At 36.7% G+C, this 20,873-nt stretch overlaps 1 protein-coding gene across 1 annotated transcript; it reads right to left on the reverse strand.

The window, feature by feature from the left end:
* Positions 1–215: 215 nt before the first annotated feature.
* On the reverse strand, positions 216–10,916 carry nup50 (nucleoporin 50). The gene is given in 9 exon segments (XM_030148582.1): positions 216–1,125; positions 1,127–1,242; positions 3,508–3,626; positions 4,324–4,408; positions 5,242–5,892; positions 7,188–7,389; positions 7,591–7,674; positions 8,996–9,072; positions 10,748–10,916. Coding segments are annotated over 8 exon segments (1,410 nt in total). The 5' UTR covers positions 9,065–9,072; positions 10,748–10,916; the 3' UTR covers positions 216–1,041.
* Positions 10,917–20,873: the final 9,957 nt, after the last annotated feature.

Here is a 20,873-nt window from a genome sequence, read left to right on the forward strand (position 1 = left end):
TCCCAAGAAACTGTAAAATGACTGTTTACAACTGAGCCTTTTCAATTCAAATAAAAGTTCCATTATGAAAAGTTGGATTTACTCTGTATTAATTTTAGTGCCATTTCATTAGCACAACTTCTTTATGACAATGTTCCTCTGCACAGCAATAGTATTTGAGCAATATTTCGTCTTTATACCTAAACATAAATAAAACATACATTCAAAGCAGCAGCTGTGGTTGTTTAGTTTCCTTTTATTCCCCAATAAATGTCTTTACAAATGTTCTCAGACGATGACAGCATGCCTCATCTCTAAGGCCGAACTGAAGGCCACACAAAGGACACTTGGAAAAGAACAGAGTCCATGTTTACAGAAAAATAAAAATAATACTTCCCTTCCACACCATTTTAAGAAGCTCTTCAGGGGAAACAGTCATACAGGGTTCAATCAGTAAGAGTACAAATCCTGCCGACACAATAAATAGTTTCCAGAGCAAAAACAAAGCACTCGGCAGACACACTCAGAGGAAGGAAACCTCTAAATCCTCTACACTTTCATTAAAAAATTAACTGTTACTGCAAGTATTTAATTTGTAAAACCAAATCGACTGGACCTTTATTTGGAGGTTTAGTTTCCCCAAAACGACTCAGTGATGAGAAGCTCCTCGCACAATAATTTGTCTGAATTCACACTTGACTCAGTCACTCGGCCATCCAATTAAAACAGTAAAATTAAAAACACAGAGGCTGATAACATACACTGACATTGTGTTTGTCGACTTCTAATAAAACAGCAGCAGCAGGAGGAGGAGGAATGTAGCCGAGTCAGAGAGCGACGACCTGCTTCTGTACGTGTTGGTGATTTAAGAAAACACAGATATTTCACAGTATGAACATCAAATTATTGAGGACGAGTGAAGTGCAAATGTGTCTGCGTGAATAAAACCGCTGTGATGAGGTTGAACCGGTGGTGTGTGACAGCGGAGGGGCTGGGGGTGGGGTTTGAGGAGAACGGGTGAGGTGTGCTAAAAGGTGGTGGGGATGTCCAGGGGAGGGCAGTTCAGCCTTTTTTCTCATCCAGCGTCTTCAGGAGCTCATCAGCATCCTCTGCCGTCTTCACCCGGATGAGAAGTGGGATGGGGGCTGCTGGGGTTTTTGTCGTCGATGGGGGGGTTGGGGACGCACACCACCATGACGTTGTTCTTGCCGACCCTGGAGCATGGCATGGATGACTGCAACATGATGTTCAGCAGGATGTTTCCTAATTTAGAGGAGAAATGGCAATCAACTTACAAACATTTTACTGAAATCTCCATGTGCACATGAAGGCAACACGAAAAGGATTTACGTATCACCCTACAAATAGTAAAGAAAAACAAACCAGGCTGAACGGCTTTTATTCAACTGTGAAATGGTTGCTGATGAGTTGAAAACGTTGATTCTGAGAAATAAAAACTGTAATGGTCTTTTACCAGCTTTTATTGTTGTTTTACATTTACTAGAGATTGACCAACATGTTTGTCCCAACAGTGATACTAGTAATTAGAGACCGATAATAACTAATATTAAGGATGACATTTTAAGTAATAACTAACATTGTTGACATACCTTTAAGATGACTGTCAAATCAAATAAAGTACACTTTAATATTTCAACTATATTTATTCTTAAGTTTCACATTAAAATGAAGGGATTATAAATAGTTACTTCTTATGTCCTTGTTGATCAGATAGTGCTAAAGACAGCACAATAAAATTCTAAAAAGATAAAACTGTAAGTGTTTGAGCCAATAACAAGTCATGGCCTCTCTCTAATATGTATTCTTGTTTTAGCTGATTTGTTTATTTCTTTAACTTATTCTAATGAGTTTATTATTTTACTGAATTTATTTTTCTTATTGTTACCTCTGCCAGGAGGTATTGTGATCACTTTGCTTGGGTGTTTGCATGCATGCGTGCATGTTTGTTAGCAAGATAACTCAAATAGCTATGGACGGATTTTCATGAAATTTTCAGGAAATGTTGATACTGGCACAAGGAAGAAATTATTAAATTTGGTGGTGATTGTGGGGGGGGCAGATCTGTCTTGGCGGAGGTCTACGCTCTCTGAGTGCTGTTCTTGTTACAATATTGTCTCACTCTTTTTTCTTCAGTTGTACTGAACACACGTTTTTCTACTTTAAAATATTTTTAAAAAATTACAAAAGTACATTATTATTGATACTTACAGAAAAAAAAGCTCTGACTGACTATGTCACAGATGTCAATGCATTGTACTGCAGAGATATGAACTAAATTAATTGACAGCCATGTCACTATGAATGTATTTGACCACTAGAGGGAGTAGTGAGTCATTCTTCCCGTCTCCCATGGTGATGAAAACTAATGACAAGGCTGAGCTGAGGATGAAAACCAGTAAGAAACAACTTTCAGGAACAAAGGAAGCAACAAAGTGATAAAAACTGAAGCATTTGTCACCATGTTCTACCACTGTAAACAGCTCTAAAGCAGGGGTGTCAAACACTCAGTTGGCGGGCTAAAACCAACACACCAAAGGGTTCAATCCTGGCCACAGGATGAATTTACAAAATGCAAAAATTGCACAGAAGACACTGACAGTCAGTAGTAACACTGTGTCTTGACAAGTTGTTTTCATCATCACGTTAAATATGATATTTTTCAGTTCCAGGTGCCTGTTATTAAATGTTTCATGCCTTTGTAGATCCACCGTGATCTATAAATTGTAATGAACACATGTAAATGATAATCTGAGGCAGTGCAATGTTAAAATTACACTTATTTTTCTTTAAAAATTGTAATTTAACTTTTTTGCACTAAAAAAGACAAGCTCGGTGTCATCATTATGGTATTATTTTACTGGTCCCGCCAGCTAGAGCTCAAATTGGGCTGTATGTGGCTGGTGAACTAAAATGACACCCCTGTTAAAAGAATTCAGGTCAGCGTTGTACATTTGACTTCCCTCTGCTGTTAACAGTTTAGAATATCAACACTACATAAAACCCCAAAGACTGAATGAATGACTGATGCAGTTCATATCTATGACCAGCAGGCGGAGCTGTTTGATCATAACAGTGAATCATCTGCCAACTGAAAAAAACATTTCAGTTTCTAATCTCGCTCTAAGGGATGTATTAAAACATTTTGATTCTTTATGGATAGAGTGAATGATGGTTTCCATTATGATCACATCAACAGGATCATAAAGTACTACTTTTAGGAAGACTAACAAAACAAAAGAAAACAGATAAATGTGGATATGTGCATATTTGACAAAGGTATTTAATTCAAATGAGTTCATCATGTTTTTTAAAAATTTGTTAATATTATTTTTAGATTTATTTCTATTTTTATGGTGGTCTTCACTTCTTTTACAAACTAATTTTTGTCCTTTTCTTCACATTGACAGTTACATTTTAACCAATCCTAAGCAAACATCAAACATCATTTCCAAACTATCAACACCTCAAGGTGCATTGTAATGTTTTTCTTTCTTTTGCTTTTTTTACCCAGATTGGTGTCAGCGCGGATGATCATCTGAGTTTTCCCATCTCCCGCCTGTTTAAGGTGAAGAGTTCCTACTCCTTTCTCCTTAAACTCTGAGTCCTTCTTGTAGAACATCTTACACCTGATGAAACAAAACAGACGTCATGTTAAAAAAAGACAGAAAAATCCATATTAATTTTTCAGAAATTAAAATGTAACACACCTGCTCCAGCATTAGTTTCTATTGTGTGAACTGCAATACCGAAAGACTAAAACTACATAATATTTAAACAGATTTTTTTTTTAATGTAATACAAATCTTCATTCCTCCTATATTCTTTGGTAATTTTTCATTTTAAATGTTATTGATGGGTACTAATTAGTATATTTATTGCATTATAAAGTCTATCATCAACAAATCATATTTAGTCTGGAGTAATTCTACAATTATTTTATCATTTCTACACAAGAGTCCCAAAACCACATACCACATGGTACATTTAATAGTGTACTATTTATTGTCCAATACTATCATTCTAATGTCATGCAGTTCTAATGTGAAAGTCTGAAACATCTGAGGTGACACAAAATATTTATTAGGTCATAATATTTATTTTTCAGTTCATCTATTATTTTAAATATTATTGAAACACAATAGATCTGCTGTGATATAAATGCTACTGGATCTAAGTTATAAAAGAAATGATTCACCTCATCCTGTCCTATTCCCACTCTCAGAATCATTGTTAAAAATGAGTGATTTAAGGTTTGCAGTCATTCAGAGGAAAAAAATTATTCACAAATTCCATCAGAACAGGCCTACTGATGATGTGACTTACTTCTTAGAGTAGAAAGCATCTTCCTCTTTGACCTCTTTGACTTCAGGTTTGGGCGGCTCTTCTGACTCTTCTTCTCCATTCTCTTCTACAAAGCAAGTAAGGAAAAAAAAAGCATCACCCACCATCAATAGACCATCAAGAGTCATAATATTAACATGTCCAATGATAGAAAAACATTTCTGTTGTCACTAATTTGTGACAGATAAAACATCAGCCTTTACAAATATGTAAATCAAACAGTACCTTTCTATCTCTGATTTAAAAACTAAAATAGTATTTCAGGCTCTAAACACAGATCCACCAGCTACAGTTTTATCTTGTAAATTACATTGAGTAACTTAGGCAGTGTTTTTCAAAATGTTGTAACTAAAACCCAAGTAACAGGGGATGTTGTCTTCACTGTTTAGATAAAAATGTGACAATACTTTCATCATAATATATATATAACAAACATTGGTGGTTTTGGATCTGAAACATTTTCTACACCGTATGACAATCAATTTTTAAGTATTAAAACCAACCTTGACACAATAAATTTCGACATACGTGAGAACGCGATGCTTCTTTGTGTATCTGATATAAAACTGGATATCCTTGGGTTTTGGATTATTGGGTTTATTTAAACATAAATACTTTGGTCTGAGGAAAGTTATAAGAAACACTTTTTCCATTTACTGGCATTTAACATATGATGTGATAAAGCACAATAATGAGTCTAAAATTTAACAGTGTTTGTTTTATCGAGTGGACAATCCATGTATGATTTAAGACACTGACAATCTAACTGAATAATGAAACATTTAGTAGTTCCGATGCCTTCTGAGATCATAGTTAAATAGTAAATGCACATGTAAATTCAGAAAAGACAAATGCATGCTTTCTGTTTGCTCAGTGTTCAAAGGCGTGAACGTCTCATACCTGTAGGCTGAATGTCCTCGGTTTTTGTCCCACTGAAGGACAGGGCTGGTGCAGAGCCTGGTGTCCCAAACAGGGAGCTCTGGCTGGAGGAGGTGCTGGAGGAGAAAGAGAAGCTGGAAGCTGCAGATTTGGACCCTAAGGAGCCCAGAGCAGAGCTGTCCACCTTCTGACCAAAGTTAAATGTGACGCCGGTCGGTACCACAGTGGCGGTGGTGCTTTTATTCCGGGCCAAGTCCTCCGAATCTTTGCCAAATGAGAACAAGGCTGCAGTTGAGCTGGAGGAAGAAGTAGAAGAAGCAGCAGCAGCAGCAGGAGGAGGAGGAGGTGTGGCGGCGACTGTGGTTGGCAGCTTCTTCTCCTCAGAGCCTCCATCTGCAGCTCCGGCTCCGTACTGCCGCTCAATGCTGGCCAGGTGCCGCTCATAATCCCTGAAGATGGGGTTCAGGTCACACAGAGGGTTGTCGTTGACATGTTTGGTGATCCAGTCCCGCACTGAGCAGTTGAGCGCTGTGAGCTGCCGGCTGTACTCCTTGTTACTGCTGCTGCTGCAGGAGCCTGAGCTTTGAGTCAGACTCAGGGTGGAGCCATTGGTCTGCTTTGTGGTGATGTCAGCAGTGGGTTTGGTGGAGGCGGGGCCATTGAACGTTAAACCTGTAGTAAAGGCAGGGACGTTAGTGACAGCTCATACAGCTGGATGAGGCCCTCCCCCCTTTACAGGCGCACACACACAAAACCCCCGCTGATTCAGCTCCATTACACTCCAATACCGAAGCAACAAAGGAGCATATTTTCACCTCCATTACCATCAGCAACACAGCAGCTTTATACAATCAGTGGACAGGAAATAATATCAGCTCATAAATACACTGAAACTGAAGCAACAGCTGCTCTGAATGTACACACGAAGGTCACTGCCTCTGGCCTTAGTATCACAACTGACATCAGAAAGACAGAACAGAACAGAACGAACAGAAAATTAATCAGCTACTAGTTTGATAATTCAAACCTATGGTTACACCCCTAATATGTACACACACATACTACTATGGATGATGTAAATGTCATGTCCCATTAGATCCAGCTTTATCTTAATGAATTAATTATTTATCCCAGTATATAACTAGCTCTGCCTGCAGCAACTCCAGCACTAATATACTTCCTTAAACCTGATAATGCGCAATTAACTATCCAGTGCCAAAATATAATGTTAGTAATGGACAAACCAGGATGCCAATACGTGTTAATTGCTAATAATTAAAACTTTCTTTCCCCGATAGGATTTTTCTATGTAGGACTAATGAGTGTCTCTTTACATTTCTACACTGGTACCTTTACTTGTACAAAGGTTGTTCATGCAGCAACCCAAAACAAAAACACTCTTTAGAATAAATAAGCAGAAACTATTCACATTGTAGAAAGAATAACCACTTTCCAAGCTAATTTTGCTGTCTCACAATTACAGCATATGGTGCTATGTTGATGGGTTACAAGTGCAGTAGAAAATTAACTGTGCACAGGAGATGAGTGTAGATGGTTTGAGCTCTGAACAAATGATATGCTCCAATTTTCTGTTAACTTTCCTTTGCATCTCACCAAATGGGAGCACAAGTAATTCACATTTTTCTTTGCAGATTTTCCTGAGGCTTGATTGAAATTTGTTTGACCTTTGGAGGGAAACACTGACTACAGAGCACCTTTTACAAAATAAGTAAGAATGCAGATACAGCATTCCATTAAAAGCAATAGAAAGATATTATGCTTTTGTATGGATAAAATTTTAATTATGCTGAAACAACAATGTAAATGACAGACAGTCTGGGGGACTTTTCCCACAAAGTATAGACTAAAAATTTTTTGTGACCATAAATACATCAACATCTACATATTTACGTAACAGCAGGCAATAGTATTAGTAAAAAATAATCTGAGATAAACTGATCTCTCACCAGCTGTAGCTGTTGATGTTGCAGGAGGAGAGAAACCTCCAAATGAAGGTGTGATACTATTGCCATTGGTCAAGCCACCAAAGCCTTTAAAGCCTCCGCCATTCCCAAACCCAGAGAAAGGTGCTGGCGTTGAGGCTCCACTTGCTGCGGACGATGCTAGAGAGAAACCTTTAAAGCCTTTGAAAGCTCCACTACCTTCAACCTGCAGCAAGAGTAAAAAAGAAGGAAAAAAACAAACCAAATTACTCATGAATTTATGGTATAAGTGCGATTTACTGATTCTAAGTTGTACATTTACAGTCATTAAAAAAAAGTAATAAAGGAAATAAGAATATGTCCATGGAAGTAGAAAATTGCTAATTCCATTTATTGTGGGGTTGATATATGCACATTTCTGGATTACCTCTCCTCCAATATTTCGGCGTTTGGCCTTCTTAATCGCTCGATTCTTCAAAACATCTTCACTTGCTACAGAAAACGTCCCAGCCTGATGAAAGAAAAAGTACAAGTCATCAGTACAAAATCTCGTTTTCTAAAGTATCATATCTGTCAAGCATCTATATAGATGTAATTTTTAATCTGTGTAATTTAGATGAATCCCAGTGGTTTGACTGCTCACATAAAACAGCATAAAGTAATTTATTAACAGCAAACAGCTTTATTTAATAATTCATAACCCCCCCCCCAATTTAAAGTTTCATCACTGTACCATATTTTTTCCTCAGTTTTTCAAACCTTATCCTCTGATGTTATCACACTTTTTCAGTTTAATGGGCAGCAAAATAAATCCCAAAAAACTCCCCCAGTCAAAAAATTGCTTTGACAATGTGTTGACTTCAGAACTACAGTGCATCAAGAACTAAAATGTGTTATAAATTATTAATGTGAATTATTCCTTGACCGACTTCCAAGTCTTAAATGTAGGCCAGTGATTTTTATGAAAAAACAGAATTACTTTTAGACTGACAATATTGGTGAAAACAGTCTCAACTAGGGATGCAACAGTACAAGTTATCCATGGTTCAGTACGTATTGCAGTTCTTGAGTCACGGTTCGGTACAGTTCGGACTAGGGATGCAAATTATTGATTAATCCAATAATCATTAGCTGGTTGACCTTATCAATCAATTAACGATTAATTGATAAGCAGCGATTTTTCTGAGAATCTGAATTTCTATTTCAATCAGATCTATAAGAATAAAAGCTAAATATTGTTTATATACTTCATGAAAAAATCATGTCATATTCCTTAATGATTGGTTTATCAAACCACTGGATACAGTACAGACAATGACATGTATGGAGTAGAACTAAATAAATTCTGCAGAGAAATTAAATAAAATAAACTGATCTGAGGAAGGGCAGTTAGAAGAAATGGGCATTTCTGACTTTGCATCACTGGCATGATGAGTGAGATTTCAGCAGAGATTGCTCCCCCCCCCTGAAAATCACAGACCGCTACCCCTACCCCCGTTCTGACAAGGATGGGCCGCTAACTCCCCCCTGCTCCGACCCCCCGAAAATCAGGGACGCGTCTTATGAACTATTCAACCCCCCACACACACATCGGTCAGGCTCTACTTTCTTTGCAGATTGGGCATTTCCCACACACATTTTTTAATCACAGTCTAGTGAACAAATTTATGGCACCCACCATATCAAATTTAATACCTTTGAAAGACTTTAAGGTATTAAATGCAGACTGGTAAATTCAAGACTTTAAGACCCCGTGGGAACCCTGCAGATTCTAAACATGTAAATGGTTCATTGCATCAGTTTACTTTAGTTTGCATTTTCCTGTAACTGACCTCCTCTCCTTCTTCCTCCTGATCCCAGTTCCTGTCTGTTAGCTCTTTATCTGCAATCCTCTTCGCCATCCCTCCTGCTCTGTCACAAAAAGCAAAATCACAGTTAGCACAAAACATCAGCAGCTAAAACAGGGTTAAGACTAAGTAATAAAAGGCAGTGTTGTAACTAAGACCTATTTTTACCATAACATTATCTCCTGATCTTGCAATTATTTTCTTATTCAGAAAAAAATGAAAACCCTCATCAGGTTGAACAAATTAGGCAAATAATCATATTTGATAAGCAAACATTTACAATTTTTAATGGCAAAAAATATTATTACACTTGACTGGATCTCAATGATGAGAAGTATTTATTTGGGAAATTGTAATGGGCTCTTATTTTATGACAGCCCTTAGGTGGAATGATTACTTGACTGACTCAAAGAAAACACTATTGTTAATCTGATGATGAAAGTAACTTTGTTGGGGCCCTGGTTCTACTATTTGTTACAGTGAGTGCATTTATGTTGGATTCTTTTAAAATTAGATCATGTACATCAACATCTATGATAGGTTACAACTAACAATTCCTTTCATTGTTGAGGTTGACCATTTTCTCTCAATTATTCTTTCACACAACCTTAGCTTACAAAAAGGTGTCTTTTTTGCCAGACCCAGCCATATTCTCCCATAGCCCAAAGGGACGACTGTCTACAGCTGTGGCCAAAATTTTGCAGGGACACAATTTTTCTTATTTTGTTTTTAGGTTTTTCCCTCCAATATTTGTCAGAGGCACACTTGAGAACAACTACCAATATTTTATGAGTTTCAATAACTTTTATTGTCAAATAATTCATACATATGCAAAGAGTCAAAGCGTCGCTGCCAAAACTGTGGGTGAGGACTGGTCTGGACTGGAGTCTGGACAGATTTATCAACGAATTATTGTATTAATTCTGTAGACTATAAATGTTACAGCAGCAGTAAACTATTTCAATATGCCTGGAACTACAAACAAACCAAACATTATGATCAATGGTTTCCTCCGTTTGTCAGTCGGTGCCAATGGTTCTTCTTAATAATAATTACCGTATGATAGTTTTAGGCACATTTTGCTGATAATTCGTCTGTACTTTAGGTCCATTAAAAGACAGGTCTTTCACTGAAACGTAGTATTTTCCAAGTATTTATACTTGCAAAAGCGTATGATGGCGTTGGTACATTTCTGACTGATGCACCAGACACCATCAGATAACCTGTGAGGACATTCTGGATTACGAACCACAGCCGATACCGGTAACCGATATTAACGTGTTTCGACGCCTTTAGCTGACTGTGGTAATCTATGATTTTAGCTACTCCACATTTGCTTTAGTTCAGTTTACTTCAAACTGAAACAAAGGTGGAGAAAAGCGACCAATACCTTGGTGGCATTAATGAAGTTACAAAAGCTCATTTCCCGGCAATCACCACTAATGTGAAACCCAAACTAAAAAAAACACCAGTTCTTTAACTCAGTAAGGATAAACTATGTTTCCATTACATTCACAGCTTGTCAAGTAGATACCTCGCTTTAATTTTACACACAAAAACCCCTAATGGCACGTTCATTCATAAAATATCCAACATCCAACGGTTAGCTTCTGGGCTAACGGCCGGTTAAACGGGCCTTCTATCGCGTTAGCGGCTAACGCCGAGTTTAAAGGCTGGCGTTGGGTTAGCTACTCCTGCGCACCGGTTTGTTTTTTGTTCATCTTAAAGTTCACGTACCTTCTCCGGAAAGTATAACCCAAACGTTGCCTTTTACTGACTATCTGATCTGAAGATTCTTACACGTAAACGCTAGCTAAACACCTTCACAGGTAAATCCGCTGTGTTTTGAACGGACCTTCCTCACACCGCCATTTTACATAGAAGCATATCCGCATGTTCCCGCGGCCCACCTTCCGGAACATGCGCACCAAAACCTTATCTGTATGGGACTTGTAGTCCAAAGCAGTTAGCTAGGTAGATGGGACATTGTACAGATATTTCTGAATGGATACATGTTGTAGTATGTTGTAATAATCTTAAAAATGTTTTTAGAAACGTAACATACATCAGTGGTAATATGGGGTACTTTATTTCATTACAGCATGTTGTTTTTTTTTTTTTAGTTTATGTTAAATATTTTATCTACATTTAATTGAATCACCTTTTCTTGCTTTACACAAGGTTTAGGCTACTTTAACTATGGAAAAATACGAGAGTTTTTTTAGTTGTCGAGGAAAAGTCATTTAGATAACAAAAAGTCAATTTTTTTGGAATACTCATGAACTAAAAAATGCCTGCCTTTTTAACAATAAATTGTGTAGGATTTTTCATTCATTCATTCATTCATTCATTCATTCATTCAGTCAGTCAGTCAGTCATTCATTCAGTCATTTTCCAATTAGCTTGAGTCTAGAGAGGGACACAAGATTTTTTTTTTTTTCTCAATTTAAAAATATTTCAAATTCTTAGAAACATCTACTTCACTTTCCTCTGTTTTTGTTGAAAAACCTGGAGTTATTAATAAGTGAGAAAGTGTCAACAAAAACAAGTTTATCTGCTCCTCACCAGGCATCTCCCACTTTACAGAAAAGACTTCAAGTTTAAAGGATAGAGGGTACACTTGTCATGCTTTGATTTAACATGCTTTCACACCCCCTTTTCCTTCAGCTAAATGGTGATTTTGGGATTTGCTGGCCAATCTGTTTCAGCTTTTTCTCTGTTTTTCCACCAGTGCAGTAGGGCTGGAGAAAAAGAAAATCAGATGCCTGCAGAGACTCTGGGGATTGGGGGTAAAATGGTGCAGAGTTGGGCAGCAGATGGCTTGTCTCCAAGCTTTCAGGATCCCAATCGGCCTTGCCAAATAGGAACAGGTGCTGGAGAAAGTAGGAAGTGAGCTGTGGGCCCTAGTGGCAGCAGGAGACCCTTGACCAGCTGGCGAGGAGAAAATGGAAAGACTTGGCAGTAGAAAAAAGAGAAAACCTGTTTAATGTGGAATTAAGGAACAGGCTATCCAACATGTGAGGCAGGGGTTCTTTAAAGCCTTTTAAACAAAAATAGAGTGCTTACACAGGAGACTGACTCATAGGAGCTTCTTTAAATGCTGATTGCAAATCCTGCTTTTTCATTTCTCATATTTGACCATTTTATGTCCATGAAGTTTCCAAAAAGGTTGTAAAATTATTTTTTTACCAGTAGATTTTTTTTTTATTTTATCAAGCACCCAAGTTTGAAACAGATGGTTCAAATCTGAAGTTTATTCTGCACAAACTGAAGATAAACAGCCAGCCAGAGAAACAAGACATTTAGAGGATCTCAATATATGCCTACACAATAATCACACAAAAATGTTTTAAACAGGTAAAGACAACATTTCTCCAGCATTATCTTTAAAAAACAAAACAAAACTGTGATGTCAGTATCACGACTTACATTTAATAAAGCTAAGTTACTGCTTACAAACCATTTATTGCAAGAGCTTCACAGTAGCATTGAAAATGTAATGCATTTTTTACATTAACTTAATCAAATAACAAAAACTGTAATTTGAGATTTCTTTTTGTTTTTTATATTTTGTGTCATTGTTAACTAACTTCTTAGTCACGATAGATTGACACCAATTAATTCTGCTGTGACTAAAATTTTACTTCAAAGTTAGATAAAGATACAGATACATACATCAACTTCATTTATCCCCAAGGGTAATTAATTTGTTATTGTCATTGTGTGTAACAACACACCCTCATACCTACACAATAGATTGAGCCTTTTACCAGTCACTCCTGAGATGATATACAGGGTGGGGAAGCAAAATTTACAATAGTTTGAGGCAGGGATTGAAAGACAGTGTATGACCAATTAGTTTATTGAAAGTCATGAGAATTTATTTGCCACAAGAAAATTTACATAATAGAAAATGTTTTTATTCTACGTGTCCTCCTTCTTTCTCAATAACTGCCTTCACACGCTTCCTGAAACTTGCGCAAGTGTTCCTCAAATATTTGGGTGACAACTTCTCCCATTCTTCTTTAATAGTATCTTCCAGACTTTCTCGTAACAGTTTTGCTCATAGTCATTTTCTTCTTTACATTATAAACAGTCTTTATGGACACTCCAATTATTTTTGAAATCTCCTTTGGTGTGACAGGTGCATTCAGCAAATCACACACTCTTTGATGTTTGCTTTCCTGATTACTCATATGGGCAAAAGTTTCTGAAAAGGTATGGATAATAGTGTTAGGTATGATTATGACATCAGTATATGTTTGGTTTCAAAACAATTGACGTAGTGCCTGCTGAGAAAAAACAACTAAATGTTCATTGTAAATTTTGCTTCCCCACCCTGTATATGCACAATATTTGTGGCCACAAAATACCACTGGCAATATGTTAAAAAAAAAAAAAATTACATAACTTTGCATTTTGATAGCAAAGAATCATGGAATAAGTTTCTCTTAGCTTAAGGCACATACATTGTTTTGTTAAGGTTTGGAAAAGTCTGTGCTTCAGGCTAAAATAATAAAGGTATGTGGGGATCATTGTCATTTCAACTAGGTTTATGCATAAAAAATACTTCGTGAAGGTTAGTAAAAATCCCTGGTGCTAAAATTAAGCTAAAACACAATTTTTGCAGTTACACTAACAAACATGGTATTAGTTAGGGCTAGACACAAAAATTACTTTGTTAGGGTTAGGAAAAAATTGCAATAAGAACTCAAACAAGTGGTGCCAGGCACAACAAACACTGCCCCTTGTAGCCTAATTGTAGCCTATTTTAGCATCGATCCAGCTGATGTCATCATGCCTATGCATGTGCTGATGTCAACATATCAACTCTATATATGTGCCAAGTTTGAAGTAAATCGAAACAAAATTGATCATTTTATAGACATTAGAAATTTTGTCCATTATAAGTAAATGTGAGAAGAAGAAAAGAATTTAAAGATTCTAAAAAAATCTGAATTTTTACTTACTTTCCCCAAAATGTAACCACATCTTATCTGGGTCACTGGCAATCTATAAACCCAATTTGGAATGAATTCAATTAAAAGTTTTGCTGCTACAGACATTTGAAATTTTGCCAATTATGAGAAAATGGTTAAAATGTTTCATTTGTTTGTTTGTTTTTTAAATTCATCAAAAATTGGAACTTTCACCAACTGTTTCCAAAATGTAATCAGATATTTTCTGGGTCACTGGCAACCTATAAACACAGTTTGGTATGAATTCAACTAATAGTTTTGCTGCTAGAGTGTTGTTAACAAACAAACAATCCAAACCAGAAACAATACCAATTGCCTCCCTGCAGGGGGCGGGGCAATAAAGTTGTATGACATTTGTCCTGCACTACTTCATTCAACCACTAGAAGTTGCCACATGAGCACAATAGATACACCAACACTGACCGATTTAATCACTTTAGAAAACTGACCAGTATTGTTGTTTTTCTGATGAGGTCAGGTTACAATTCAAGTGTTATTTTGCAATGCGTTTATCGCAAATGTTCCTGTTGCAATGTCAATGAATATGCTAAACAATTTTAGTTTATGGATTAAAACTAAGCATTTATAGAGTCTAAGTTTGGAAGGTTGAAGACATCTGTCACTTTTTCAATCTTTCACAATCTGTGCAAAAGTGTCATTGCTCCTCTAAAATCAGACATATACTGTATGTATGATTTCTGAGTGAAAGCAGGTTTCCCTTTCAGTGTGTCAAGTGTTTCCATCACCATCACAGGCTGCAGATCCTGCCTGCTGTGCTGACTGAATTACAGTGTGCTGATAAGACAGGGGCCCCTCTCAGCTCGGTATGGGGGAACTTTCGCAGCAGGCGTCCTCTGAAGCCTGGAGCAGCCGCCGGGGCTCAGAGCGGGTCTGGTGCGGGGCTCTCAGTGCTCAGCGGGGCCAGTTTGTATGGGTCTGCACTTCAGAGCGATGAGCAGAATCAAAGCGACCATCTCCCCTGTGAGACCTGGTAAGCTATTGATCAACGTCCATAAAGGAGTGCTCAACATTAGTGATTATTGCAAATTAGGTAATGTGAGAGCAAAGGGACTGTGTTTAAGAGTAATACGAAAACACAGTGAAGTTCTGCGCAGTGACTAATGAGGTACATCCAACACACTGCTCAGATATTGACTAGACTGTACTCTCCTTCCCACATTCACTGTTTTCATATTCATTCATTCATTTGAGATGCATTCACTTACTTTATTCAGTTATCAGTTCATTCATTGGGTCATTCATTTTAGTGTCACACATTCATCTGTTAAATCAGTGGTTCTCATCCTTTCTGTTGCCAACGCCCCCCTGTGTCTAATAAAAAAATCATATGACAAAGACACACATTCAAGCACCGCAGGGAAATGCATGTGATCATGGTGTTTAAGTCTTTGCTGAACCAGAGTTAAGTAATTCTAAGTACTTCACTACTTTAATTTATATCAAAGATATATACAAAGATACAGATGTGTGGATGATGGGGCCTTCAGCAATGTGTACAACCAGGTTACTGCCCAACACTGCATTTCGATCAATTTCTATATTTGTTATTATAAGGTTAGGCAGTTATTTTATACAAATGAAGCACTACAGAATGACTATTTGATTAATTAGATAGTTGTCTCTCATTATTTTGTGCTTTCCCATGGCCCCCCTGTTGAAAACCGTTGTATTAAATAATGGATTTCCTCTTTTTGGAAAAACCTTTAGAAGTTTATTCATCATTTTATCGTTCATTCTTTGTGTATTTGCCAACTTCTGGTTTACATTTCATATTAAATTTTAGATCACATATTTTTGTTGACAGCTTTTAGGTCACCTTTCATGCTAAATCTAAGATTATCTATTTGTGTTTGGCATTTTTTGGTAACATTTTATTAAAAATTTTAGACAATATTTTTTCTTCATATAAGGAACAAAAATGATCACCTCTTTGAATCTCACTTTGTAGTTACACAACCTCCATCAGATTCCAGGTTCACATTAATTATTATATTTGATTAAATCATTAAGATCTTGCCATCAGTTTTTTTGATGCATGCAATATTTCATGCATCTCCTCTCTAATTGCCCGTGCAGTAGACAGATCTATGTGTCAATTAAGCTTTTGCAAATGGAGCTGTAATTAGGTTGAATTAATTGACTGACTGTGTGGACAGCAATTAGTGCAGTGACAAATTAATAGGAAGCACAACTGATGTTCATAATGATCTAAAAATTCTCTTGTGATAAAAAAAAAAAGGAGAGGAGATCTTAAAGACATCATTAAATTCTTTTAATTTTTGCATGAGAGAGAAAAAAGGTTCAAATGGATGTTTTTGTATCAGGGGGAATTGTGCATGATGTATGAAGAAGAAAACAACCTCCTGCCTTCTAGTGGCTGAGAATGGTACTAAAGGGAATCACAGACATGTTCAGCTTGACTTTGGATGTTTGTCTTTGCTAATAATGAATGTTAAGTTCTATAGATATTAACTATGCTCATCAGATCAGTCAAAGTTAAAACTCACAAGGTAGTCTGCAGACAGGGTTTCTGCTGTTCCATGACATAGAGCGGCACATAATTTATAAGCTTGGAGAGTCAAATAGCTTCAAATCTTATTTAATGCCTTCTGTTTTCACAGTAAATCTAACTAAAGTACAAAATATTTGGGATAGAGAGCATAATATAGATTTTTTTGTGTCATTGTCATTGTGTCAACAAATCAGAAAATCTTTACCTATTCTTATGAAATGATTGTAACAATGTGATTTATTCCTGATAAAGTGTAACTTGGACTCAGTATGTAATCATTGCACCTGGTCAAAGGTGATTACTGGTGTGTACACATAGGAATTAAAAAGAGGAATGTGTCTGAAAACAAAATTATTTCAACTTTATGTGTATAATCATGAAAGGCTGAAAATAGACAACTAATGAACAGCCTATTGTTGCAAATATATATAGTTTATATGGCTAGGTGTTGGTCAAGTCATACAATGTTTACCTTGTGTTAATAAAAATTACCACATACATTGCACATAATTAGGAGTTGTTCAAAAGAGCGTTTCTTTTTCTCACTAAAATGTTTATTATTATTTTTTATTTCCATTACAGTCAACTTTACATCACTCATGTACATTACAGCTTTGCTTACAACCCCAATATCTCTAGTTTACTTTTATTAAAACATAAAAAGTAACAACTGTGGAAAAAACATTAATATATCAAGTTACTAAAAAATTAGGACAAATAAAACAGCTCATCAAAACAAGCATATCTGTTTTAACTGTTAACCTGCTGAACCTGCAGAGAAATGCACACGTGACAAACCTGCTGTATGAATATCAGTTTCCTCTTCATCATTTATATATTCATGATGCAGCAGCTCTGAATCATGTGTTTGATGTTACACTGCTGGATGCAGCTTTTGCAGAGTGCTGTCTGATGCTTTTTGGGTGATCTGGGTTCCCCACTGCTCTGGATCACAGCTCATAACCACGTCTGAAGCTGATCCTCCACCTGGGGAAATATCCATGTGATAAATGAATTTGCCTGTCAGACTCTTTAAAGCTGCTTGATTACAAACTGTCTGTTTGGTTTAATATGAAGTGGCTTGGCAAACACTAAAGGGACTTTAGAACAATCAGACTGGGGTGATTGAATTATAGCTATTAATAATTCATTCCTCATAATTCCTCAAATTTAGAACAAGTGAGTGGCTGTTGCCAAAGAGCGGTGTTGTGGCTTTAGTGTGGATTACTCAGTTTTTAGGTTTTTGTGTCAGGGAATTGAAAGGAACATTGAAACCTGTCATTGTATACTGTTAGCAACATACACAGAACAGACCTGCTTAGTATTTATAGCTCATCAAACTCTTCTTTTCTGAAAAAGTCATCATAAGGCAAGTTGAAAATGAAAAATTTATTATGGTCTCTTACATCAATATCTTTTCCACTTACATCATGGAAGATACTGGCCTCATTTGGTTTAAAATGAGCAGTTACACATAAAAATCTGACATCTTCATAAATCTGCTAATTTTTTATTCTTTTAAAGCTGTAGACTTTGGTGTTTTCCTTGCTTGACTTTAGATGACTGTGAATGTATTTGTAAACCTTTCGGTCAGACTAATTGTCTCATTTGTCTCAGCTCAGGAGAATTTTTTGTATATGTAAATTATACTTGGTGGTGTTTGTTGATTGTAAAAAAAAAATCTGATAAATCAGATCTACAAAGTCAGATGTTTATTTTTAAATAAATAATAAAGTTAAGGTACTTGAGATCATTTTATGCAAATCCATCCTTACACATCTCTCTGTGTGTCTTGTTGGAGGGCAGACCAGATGCTACAGTGACTCATTACTCGCTCTAGTGTTTCAGAGCTGTATTACAAGACACACTGACATGGGGATAGTTTGGTTAGCAGTAGATATCACTGGATATGGTGACATCGCACACTGAAGATAATTTGAGGTAATTACCCTGCCCCCCGAAGGGGAGGAAAGGGGTATTGCTTTTGGTTTGGATTGTTTGTTTGTTTGTTTGTTTGTTTGTTTGTTTGTTTGTTTGTTTGTTTGTTTAACCCTCTAGCAGTAAAACTATTGGTTGAATTCTTACCAAATTGGGGTTATAGATTTCCAGTGACCCAGAATAGATTTGGGAAAAGTAGGTCAAAGTTAAATTTTTTTTATTAATTTTTTAAATCTTTTACTTCTCCCATTTACTTATAATGGGTGAAATTTCACGTCTAAAACATCAATTTTGTTTCAATTTACCCCAAACTTGGCACATATATAGAAGCAATTGATATGCTGACACCAGCACACGCATAGACATGATGACATCAGCTGGACCCGATGCCAAAATAAGCCACAATACATGCAAGGGGTGGGGTTTGTTGTGCCTGGGATCACTTGTTTTTCATGTTTTAAGTAGAAAATTACTTAGAAATAATAGCTATTTTATGCGAGATGTTGAATGCTTAACTAACTGCTTTTTTTGGATTATTTCACAGTCTGCTTTAGCCGTGCTTCCATAAAATGTTGAATGAATTTGAAGGAGCTTTGGAAAAGTTGTAAAAATGCAAATTGTGTGTGTTACTGTGAACTGCTTTGGAGCAAATGAACAAGGCTGTGTTGTGTCGTCAGCAGGTGGTGGTGCACGCTACATTACACATAACTGTTGTACCCATCTAAAGGTGATGTGATATCTTTATTCGCGGACCAGACAGAGGAATAATATGGTCTCCTCATCAGTCCACCGTAACTGTAGAATCGAGCATGTTTTCACACTGTATCAGAATATATGGGAGGATGCAGCAAACAGCCCATCAGTCAGCAGATCAGTCAAGTTAAAGTTAAATAAAAGTTTGTTAAATCAGAATTCATTCGCAGAAGTTGTTTCTGTTTCCTCTGTGCATATCCTCTGTCTTATTCAAAGCAAAGCCAAAAAAAAAAACTCAGCATGCAATGTGCTATGGAAATGCTCCTGTTGTTAAAGAATTGGTGTTTGATTGTTAGTGTCATGCATCTGTAGATTGCAACCAAAGAAATACCACTCTCCTCACCCTCCCCTATGGTGGCTGTTCTATTAAAGGAAATGAGGACTAGTGGATGGCATCCAGTGAAGAGATAATTATGAACGTTACATTATACTGTTGGACTGAAAGGCCATTAAATCTTACACACCAGAACTTTATGGTATGATTTTGAATATTTCCACTTTTGTCACAGGTCATTTTCATTATCGAGTTCAACATAATCATACAAACATAATCTGTTAATGGCTTTATTGGAACCTAACCCCATGCTGCTTGGTGTTTATTTACATGAGAAATTTTTTCTTGGAGGTTGACGCTGCTTTTTAATTCTTTGTAACTATTTAAAAGAACCTGCAAAATATATAAACATGAGAAACTCGTTGGTGCTGACTGCTTCCTCCCTGCAACGCTACTTTTTTTTTCTGACAGACAAAAACACACTGAATAACTATTATGTCAGCATATTATCTCTGCATGACAATTTCCAGCTGAACAATACAAATTTCTCCTTTCACAGCAGCAGAATAGGACTGCAGCTGCCTTATTTTTGCTCAGATATGATTTGTTCGGTCGCAGCACCATTTCTTTATTCTGCAGAATAGCACAGTTATGTGCTCGGCAGGTAGCCAAAGCCAAGTCGAGACCACTCAGAGGAAAACTTGTGTTTATTTATCGGTGTAGCGAGAGAACTGGGTCAAAGCCTCAGCACAGCAGCAATTAATTCAGTCAAGTTTGTGTTGGTTGGAAAGAGCTGCAGTCAAGTGTGTAGCTTCTGTCACCTACCTGAATGAGATGTCTGTGCAGCAGCTTCCACTTAAATACTCATCTCAGTGTCAGGGCAGCAGTGGGTCACATCTAAAACAGCTTCTCTTGTGTTCTTTTAGATATAGTTTGCTAGTTTTGCTGAAATGACATTACACACATTTAATATTATACCCTTTGCATATCTACAAACCATAAACCATATATTGGCTTTTACAGGAGCTCACTTAAACAAAAGTCTATGACATGGTTAGAAGCAATTCTATAACTTTTATTTATCAAGTTCTACCACCTGTTCCACTGTCCTGGAAGAGGGATCCTCCTCTGTGGCTGTTCTTAATATGTTCACCTTTTTTAAGCAAGTTTATACTCGCTTGAGAGTCAAAGGACAGTGGATACTGTATATTGTAAAGCCCTGAGGTGAATCTCTGATTTGTGATATTGTCCTATATAACTGAAACTGAATTGAACCAATCAAATATTTGATTTGCTAGTGTATTTAATCTGGTAGAAGTTTAATTAAAATATCACCTTTTTTCAAATGTTATGTCACCAACTGACTCTGAATCAATGCTGAATGGA

Source organism: Sphaeramia orbicularis, chromosome 12 (genome assembly GCF_902148855.1).
Source record: "Sphaeramia orbicularis chromosome 12, fSphaOr1.1, whole genome shotgun sequence".
Taxonomy (NCBI): Eukaryota; Metazoa; Chordata; class Actinopteri; order Kurtiformes; family Apogonidae; genus Sphaeramia; species Sphaeramia orbicularis.